Raw genomic sequence first — 9648 nt, forward strand, 5'->3', positions numbered from 1 at the left:
TTCCATATTTTGCGGTACCTATTTCAAGTAGACAAGTTTTTGGGGACCACTAGCATAAATTTTTTTTTAAGTTTTCATCTAATATATAGTGACCTAGTTTTCTATCCTCTAGAAGTGCAACACATGCAATATTTTTGCTGAAATATAACGAGTAGGGTATGCTTCTGCTTTATTATAACCCATATGATGCTCTTCTTCTGTAACAGGGGCATGATAAATATTGGACTGAAGCGGTATGACAAAGCTTTAGAGTGTCTTCATAACGTGCGTAAAGAGAATAAATCGTGTTTTCTTATATTTGTTTGTCTATCTAGGTGATAATGAAATTCCATTTACAGGTTATCACTGCTCCAATGTCCACTTTAAACGCAATAGCTGTTGAAGCATACAAGAAGTATATTTTGGTTTCACTAATTCACAATGGGCAGGTTTGGTTTCTTCTTTCATCCGTTTTTATCGAAATAAAGTGTTCTTTGATGTTTACATGGACTTCCTTGCGAAATTGGGTTTTCGATAGTTAATTCTGACGCACCTACTCATAGGTTGGCACAAGGCAAAATTTACTGGTTTTCAATAAGCAGGATTTGTTGATAAATTACCATTTTAGACACTATGCAGTCTCTTATTTTTCTCCCATTCTTGGTACTTGTACACACATGCACACGCGTGTAATCATTGAGTTGACTTTAAATATGTTGTTTCTTTATTAGAAAATAGTCTAAAAATGGATGTAGGTAATGCATTATTTATGAACAGATCTATCTACCAAGTGAGCATAACACTTCTATTCTGGGAGGTTTTCTTTTCAAATCTCCTCACGTGTAATAGTGTGGGCTTGTTTCAAATTGAAAATTCAGGAATACATGTTTGATGACTTATTATTCAGTTACTCAATTTCACAGTGCATGGAGGCTAAATAGAGCTTCATGGAAGCTCTTTGCCATCTATGCTTGTATCAAGACCAGTTGGAATATGTAAGGCATAATTCTTTCCTTTAAGATAGTGCCTTCTCCCTCCGTAGTATTGAGGCTTCCTTCTCCTCCAAGTGCTTCCATCCCCCCTTATCATCTTCCTTCTCTCTTATGATGTAGCCTATGAGCATTTCTCTGGAAGAAAAAGGCAACTCTTATTTTTTGGACTCCAAAATTATTCAAGTATAAAATTTGCATCGATTAAATTACTCATCTCATATCTATCTTATTCTGTGTAATGAGTGAATGTAGTAAACTCTTTGGGATTTTTCATGGTTCACCAATATTCTTGTAATAATTAATATCAATTTAACAGAGTCTATAAAACTCGTGGAGAAGATGATTATGCATTTAAGCAGTAGCATTTTTGTTACAACATTGAAGAATGCTGGGATGAGTTTTTATGCATTTGGCAAAATGATAAGTTTGCTTATATTTATTTGGCACTGTTCAATTGTTCTTTCCACCTTTTGCCGATATAAAAAAATATGGGCCTCACCACTCTATTTTTTGGTAGCTCATTTTAGCAAAATGAGCCGCCACTTCATACCCATTATCCCCCCCCTCTCTCTCTCTAATATATATATAATATTATATTATATATATATATATATATATATATATATTATAGTATATATATATATTATATTATATAATATATATATAAGAAATTCATTTCTTACTTGTTAGATATCTAAATCGTACAAGGAAGTGATAAATTTATGTTTTCAGGGTATTTTAGATAGACATATAACTGATATTAAAAAATTAAGTGTAAATATGACATACCACTGTGCTAAAGCTAAAGGTGTGAAGAAAACTTGCCTGGAAACACGGTGTGTTTAAATGAAGTCATGAACATGCAGAGGAAAAAGCTGAACCAATTGCACAAGCTAAATTATTAGTGCACATATCTTGATTTGCAAGTGAACGAGTTCAAATATTTCCTTGACTTCATAATATAGCATTGGAAAATATTGTTTATTCTTTTGAGGACTGTGTCTCTGACTTACTGTTGGTTATCAGTCTATTATTTTGAAAAAATATGACAAGATTGAACAATGAACAGTATGGCAGTCTTTGCTCTCTCCCACTTAGAATTAATGCACAGTGGTCCTCTGAATGATTTGTGAATCCATCTTATGCATATTAATTTAGTAAGGCAGAACTATTCATCTGCAAAAACGTCACATTTATAATTGGCAATCTTTCTCCTTACGATGAAAAAAAACCCTCTCTGACTCCTCACTATATTTTATAGTGCACATCTAAGCATGCTGATCTCGTTGACAGTATCCATACCTTTCTATTGGACAGAATCAAGGTTGATATATGCATTCTAAAAATTAGAAGTCGATCCTTTATATGCGTAACTTCCTCCTCTTTGAAGTACGGAAACACTTCTGTGTTGTGCTACAGGGCTTGTGTTCCTGTGTATTTAAGAATATGTTAGAATTGATGAAAATGGTGTCTTGAAGAAAAATAAACATCGTACTATGTGTAGATCAGTTTCAGACCTTTAATAAACGATTTTATCATATTCAAAGAATCTTTAGTGTTGCTGATTCTGCATTTTGGAGTTTAGTATGACTTTGTCATGTGCTGTTTCCTTTATTTTTAATGTTTGTAACCATTTTTTCTGTGCCCATAGTTATTTACCTTTTCTTAGAAAAGTTACTCATGTAATGCATGAGATTCATGCGTACATATGTGTTTGTTTAATTATTACGTGCGACAGTGCTGCAGCATTTACCCAGAGTTTTATATTTCAATAACTCTTTTTGCAGGTTCCACCATTTCCAAAGTATATATCTTCAGCTGCTCAGAGAAATCTGAAAAACTATACTCAGGTACTTGTCTTCTACATATTAGTATATGTTTTGACATTTCATTATATCCATGTTAATTTTTTACTCTTTTCATATTGATATGTTCTAATGTTCTGTTGTATTGTTGTACTTGTTATATTATTGTTGTAATGTTATTTTCATTTACCCAGTTTAGATGCAAGCTGTATACTTTGAAATTATTAAATTTTTTTCTTTTCTTTTCATATATGTTCTAACTTCTAATGTTCTGTTGTATTATCGTTGTTGATGTTATACTATTATTGTTGTAATGTTATTTTCATTTTCTCGCTTTAGATGCAAACTATATCCACTGATAGTTCATTGGATTAATTACAGTCCGGTACCTTGTAGTGTAATTACGGTATAATGTAATTACACGGGTGATCTTGAGGTTTGGGTATTTGCACAAAGAACCTTGAGGTTGCTAACTTGTATCACCGCAACCCAAAATCTAATGGTTTCTTAACACTATTTGTTTTTGTACTAGCATGTCAACTAACACAGTATGGGAATTCATAAAATACCCTTTTTATACCCTGGTACCTTGTGGTATAATTTAATTGCACCCATGGCCCTGAGGTCTAAGTATCTATAAAGGTAGCCCTCATTAATCCTTCAAATTATTCTATAAAGAAATTAGTCCTCAAGTCTTCAATTATTCCGTCAAATCTTTGAAGTTCCTCATTAGTCCCTCAAATTATTTTATGAAAGGGTTATTAGATACTAGTCGCACAAATCTTCAGTAAAATTCCATATTAGTCCCTCAAATCTTAAGCAATTTCAAAGATTTGAGGGACTTATTTGGAATTACTGGAGATTTGTGGAACTAATTTCTAAGAACCCTTTTATAAAAGGGATTTGTTTCTTAATGGGTTAATTTGCGTATACACCCCTTAAATCATGGGTATTCTCAAAAATACCCCCAAATCTTAGTATTTCCAAAATTACCCTTCAAATCGTCAACTTTGTGGAAAAATACCCCTAGAATCAACAAATCATCAATATGGTGCTAAAATTTGACTTTTATTGATAATTTTTACATTGCAATTACAAATTAGCTTATCAAATTTGATGATTAATTGCTTTGAAGCTAAATTGTTCCAAAATTGCTGATTTGAGGGTTAGTTTTGCAAAGGTTGAGATTTGGAGAAAATTTGCAGAGGTGTATATGCAAATAACCCTTCTTAATATTTCATTCAACTTGTTTCAATCGCTGAACTTTGTATGGTCCCCTACATTCCACATAAGCAACTTGGATTAAATTCCGCCAAACGATGAGAAATTTGTGTTTGTATGAAAAGGAAAATTGTATTTGTCATGAAAGGGCATATTCGTCTTTTAATTTACGAAGTTAAGCTCCGTTAGCACTTTCACACTGGCCATCAGACTCAAGGTTACCCTTGTAGACACCCAAACCTTAGGGTCATCCATGTAGTTACATCATACTACATACCGGAATGTAATTAATCCTTGTTCATTATTCTATTTCTCCCTCTAATTCTGTGAGCAAAGGTCTGTACTATGGTTGAGGTATCTGAGATCTCAATATTTTCATCCTGGATTATAGGTGACTGTACAGTCATGATGCCATGATAATTATGCAATGGAAAGAAAATATCTTAATAGAAAAGAAAATATGCTATTAATTGGTGTGAGGAATTCTGCTTGCATGTGTTCATTTCTTTCTCATTTTTGTTAGTCCTTTGGGCTGTTAGGTGAGTATGTTTTCAGTTGAATTATAGCTCTTAACACAAACTTGATTTTTTCCCCCTAAATTGAACAGCCCTATGTTGATTTGGCAAGTTCATATGCCAGTGGGAAGGTCTCTGAACTTGAAACCTCTATTGAGGCAAATTTGGAGAAATTTCAATCTGTAAGCATTCAATCATCCTTTTCCCCTGCTATGTAATGTTTCTTAAGGTTTTGATGGTTATATAATACTCATGCTTCAAATCCCTAGAATATAATGATGTTTGATAATAGTAAAGATTTGCACAATGTGCCATTGTTGCTTTTTTTAGTTTGCTTTCTCTTTGCAGGGGTTCTAATCTCTTGCTATTATTGTTTTGATAGTCATGATATCATTATCTATATATTTTTGTAAATAATGGGTTATTTCTTATGGAATCACCACATCTGTTGAATTAAATATTTTTTTCACGAAATATGTTCTTACGAAAAATGATGTATTTCCATTGTAAATGATGGTTGCATTGGGTGAGCCATTATTGTATTATTTGAGTAGTTGTCACTTTGAATGAGGAGTTGACTATATCTATGAATGTAGAAATTTCTGTTAGGTCTTTTTTCTCTTTCTTTCTTTCGAAGTACTTTCTGAGGCATTTTTTTTCCTTCTCATAAATTACTTTCTGTCAGTCATTTTCCATCATAAAGGGGGAGAATTGGAATCTAACTGCGAAAGTGTTAGTAGGTAGCTTGGTTTTGAGGAGTTTCTCTTGAGCATGAAGTTATGAATTCAAAATAAAATTCTATTTTTAGTAGTGACAGACTCACCAATTTTGCAAAGGTTAGCCTGTCCAAGCATCTTAATCCTAACTGGACCGACCATTTATTGATTGGGTTAAGCAGGTCAGCCCGAGTCAGACCCACACCCTTATGATGGAACCATAAGCATGGTAATTTTGACTTGGCGGGCAAAGATTGCTGCACCTAATCTTGGGTTTCTTTAGTTGTCTTTGTTGTAATAAAGACGTCATGCTTGTCCTAGCCTTGGCTATTTCTTGGATGAAGTAGGTTTTGTTGGGTCATTACCCTTTGCAGAGGGGCGTAAAAATTGCTAACTCTTGTTTATATCTTCCATCATTTATATTGAATTTATTTCTTTGTTGGATTATTCTTGAATACCGGAAGAAGTGTAGAGACCTCTTAAATATTTTACATCTGTTGCTTGTGTTCACCTTTATCGAGTCTATTTCTTGCTTGCATCTGTTTTGGAACTATATATTGTTACCAAAAGGCTAGTTAAGAGTCCTTGACTTTTGGTAATTAGATTTTAGCTGCAGGCCTTGATCGCAACTCTATTGTTACCTTTTTTCTCTATTGTTCAGAGAATTAGAGGATTAATACTTTCCATGTGACATTTCATTTTGTTTTTATGACTATAGCCATTCTGATGTTCTCTCAGGATAACAATCTTGGGTTAGTGAAACAAGCACTGTCATCCCTCTACAAGCGCAACATTCAAAGACTAACCCAAACCTACTTGACCCTGTCACTTCAAGATATAGCCAGTACTGTGCAACTAAATACTGCTAAGGATGCTGAAATGCATGTGCTTCGGATGGTAAATTTTTTTTGTAATTTTTCCTATCACTTGTTGAACATATTCTTCCGGTTTAACAATTTTTACTGTATATAATTACCAGATTCAAGATGGGGAGATCTTTGCCACAATAAATCAAAAAGATGGAATGGTCAGTTTTCATGAGGATCCTGAACAATATAAAAGTTGTGAGATGATAGAGCACATTGACTCATCTATCCAGAGGTAACTCTGCTACTGAACTTCTGTTAGTTTCTGCTAGTTTCATGTTCTTGAATGTGCTTGTGGTCATTGTCCACATATAGGTCAGATAACATGCTGCCGTGTATGTATAATTTCTTTCATTTATTTGTATCAGGTAATGAAAATATTGTTGCTGCACTATGAAATGTAAATCTATGCATATCTTACATATACATGAAAAGCTTGGATCACCTATTAATCTAGTAACCTTTTACCAATGAGTTATTTGGGGAAACTTTAAAAAAACTGTGTTTTTTCTATGGTTCAAGAAGATATCCATCTAGCTTCTTTAGGCTTTTATATCATACTTAGATCAGCTTTAGATAATATCAATGATGGATTGCTAACTATTTGTTCTGTATCCTTCTTTTGGCTCATACTTGATAATAATTTTTCAATGACATTAATCGACGCATTCACGGCTGGACTCTTGGACTGTTGGTTTAAATTTGACTATCTGTATTTCACCTGTACAACTAGCAAGCATTATTCGTAACAATTAAGAGGTGTTTAGATGTTAATAAAATAGTTTTGCTCTTTATAACATGAATATATAATTTTAGTTTTTTGATTTTACAATTTTAGAGAATTAGGTATGCAAATAGAGTTGATTAATCTGATCTAAATGCATTTCTGATTTCCCTATCGCTTAGAGAGGGATACCTTTTTTATATCCACTTGGATTTGGATCTGAATCTTGCAATGGGCAATTTTTTATTAGATGCAGGTTCAATGTTTAAATTAGGTCAGTTGAGTTCCAGTGTCATAACCTAAAACATGTATGTATATCTTTGTTGACTGCTTGCAACCAATAATTTTAATACCTAACTCGTGCTAATCCTAATAGATAGGTTCCTTCAAGTGTACTACTCCCTTCTGCTTCTCAAGAGACAGGAACAATAGAACCGTCTGCAGAAAAGGAACCTTTTATCCATTTTCTATTCACTTTTACCAGATATGACCATTCTCTGTACCAACATTTGTTTACTTAAATACTTCTTACATTCTTTTTCTCGTTATTAATCCCGAGCTTGGGGATTTTCACTAGTCTGTGCATGGATGGAATTTCTCCGACTATAATTCTTTGCACACTTCATAATCATTTAATCAGACGCGAAGCGGATATTTCACGTTACTGTGTGATCGGTAGCTTGCAACTATGATATAAAAGCGATACAACTGTAATATTAAAGTAGCAGTACTATCTCCACAATTGAATGATGTGGTTTAGGCACCCAACTGTACATATAATCCAATACAGACTGCTGTTTCCTCATTGCGAGCGACCCCAATAAGATCTTCGAATGACTGCAAAAATGGAGTTTTTTTGTACGTAATTTGCATGACAGGAGTGAAGGTTTTGTTCAATCTCATCAATGACAATAGCCTTTTTCGTTTTGATGGTTTGGGATCCCAAAAATTTTACTTTTGTTTCTCTTTCCTTTTTACCCTTCAGACTGATGACATTGTCAAAGAAGCTGCATACAATAGATGAACAAATCTCTTGTGATCCTGCATATCTGCACAAGGTATGCAGCTCTGCTGCGCTTGGACAAGTTCTTTTTACATTAATTGTTTCCTTCTAGCTCAGCTCACTAGTGTGATCTCTTTGATCTCAGCTTGGCAGAGAGAGGCCCAGATATGACTTTGACGACTTTGATTCTGTGCCTCACAAGTACATGTGAGATTCCGAGGCTTGACAGCAACAACATGAATAGAGATGCCCTTATAAGTTTTGCTCCCATTTGGATCATGTTTTTGGGGAAAATGATTGAACTATTTACTATATCTACAGAATATATCCAGCATCTTGGCTATGTTATGAACATGGTCGCTATTTTGATATAGTTATTCTCTTCCAGAAGTTGATGTTCGCAGTTCGTTCATTATTATGGCACTTGGATCCTGTTTTGGCTTGTGTTTTTCTATGATGCATCGTGAGAGACGGATTTTGCTTTCGCTGTCATGAAATTGTGCTTGCTATTGCCACTGGAAATATTTGACATTTTAGGAATGTAAATTTGATTCCTATCTTTATACACAATAGTCTGTACTTATCCATATATGGGTAGTAAAATTATCTAAGAGTATGGTCCCGGATCCGATTTTTGATTAGATTGTTTCTATTCTTTTTTTTTTAACAGAAACCATCCCTATACGGTAGCGTCCGGTATCCGTCGCAGGCTTTTATGCCATATTGAGATGTTAGATCCGGGACCACGTTTTTAGATATTAGGTCTGAAATTCAACCAGTTGTTTGTTTGGTTGCACATAAATTTTGTTAAGGATATCAAGAGAGAATCCGAAATAAATGTTATTTTTACGAAGCATGTTTGATACATCTCCAATGTGATAAAGTATCTGATAAAAATCCAGGATTTTGACCTTGCCTCCCATTTTTTCAGTGCAAAGCTGTTAAATCCTCACTGAAATCACGAAAACCAGTAGCTTGGTATATATTGTCACCATTAAACTAAAATAAGAGGAAAGAGCAACTATATTAACTACCGCGCATCATACTTTATTGCCAGCGTTACAAACAAGATACTCTGCAAACCTCTTCACATAATCATCATGAAGAGCTTGATCGCCAACCATAGCTCCCATTTCCCTTGCTTTTGCTCTTAGCGCCTCCCCCTCATCAGAGACCATCGCTACCCTCAAACACTTGGCAATCTCGTCTCTACTGAAAGATCCGTCCTCGTTCCTCCCGACCTCAATCCCTACTCCCTTCTCCGCGAGGAACCTAGCGTTCAAACCCTGGTCGAATATGAGCGGCATGAGCACGGGCACGTGCCCGTGCCTGAGCGACTCCACGATCGAGCCCAGCCCACAGTGGAATAGCGACCCGCCGATGGATTCATGGGCCAAGATCTCCAACTGCGGGGCCCAGCCCACTTCAACTATCCCCCGCCCATTTATCCGATCCGTAAAGCCTTCGGGCAGGGCTTCGCTGATTTCGCCGGTGAGCCAGCTGGGCCTCCTTAAGGCCCACAAGAAAGGGACGTTAGATATTTCCAGCCCATGGGCTATCTCATGGACCTCACGTGGGCTGAATTTGTACTCACTCCCAAAACTGACAAACACGACCGATCGGACCTTCTGTTTATCTAACCAACTGAAAGTTTCCCTCCACCCTCCCTCCTTGTCTTCTAAATCATCCGTCGGCGATGGCGGCAGGAGCCCGACGGGAATAACCGGCTTCTTGTAAAACCCCTCAAGCAACTCCAAATACTCTCCTTCATACTCATGACAACTCCTTATCGCAACCGCGTCAGAACCCTCGACGCTGAGCTTCAGC

General features: G+C 35.5%; 2 protein-coding genes across 2 annotated transcripts in view; one reads left to right on the forward strand and one right to left on the reverse strand.

Annotated features, from left to right (window-relative positions):
* LOC109837590 (COP9 signalosome complex subunit 3) overlaps positions 1–8408 on the forward strand; it is a 10766-nt gene extending 2358 nt beyond the window's left edge. Inside the window, exons 4-11 of the mRNA XM_020405903.1 lie at positions 207–264; positions 339–428; positions 2759–2821; positions 4605–4694; positions 5967–6125; positions 6208–6329; positions 7804–7876; positions 7967–8408. Of these exons, the coding sequence (XP_020261492.1) occupies positions 207–264; positions 339–428; positions 2759–2821; positions 4605–4694; positions 5967–6125; positions 6208–6329; positions 7804–7876; positions 7967–8032 (721 nt within the window). The 3' untranslated portion in view covers positions 8033–8408. The remainder of the gene's footprint in view (positions 1–206; positions 265–338; positions 429–2758; positions 2822–4604; positions 4695–5966; positions 6126–6207; positions 6330–7803; positions 7877–7966) is intronic.
* Positions 8846–9647, reverse strand: LOC109838819 (putative UDP-rhamnose:rhamnosyltransferase 1; the record flags this gene model as incomplete). Its single annotated transcript, XM_020407241.1, has 1 exon — positions 8846–9647. A coding segment is annotated over one exon (786 nt), but the record flags the coding sequence as incomplete, so codon positions are not given.

The sequence above is a fragment of the Asparagus officinalis genome, chromosome 4 (genome assembly GCF_001876935.1).
Source record: "Asparagus officinalis chromosome 4, Aspof.V1, whole genome shotgun sequence".
NCBI classification, from domain to species: domain Eukaryota; kingdom Viridiplantae; phylum Streptophyta; class Magnoliopsida; order Asparagales; family Asparagaceae; genus Asparagus; species Asparagus officinalis.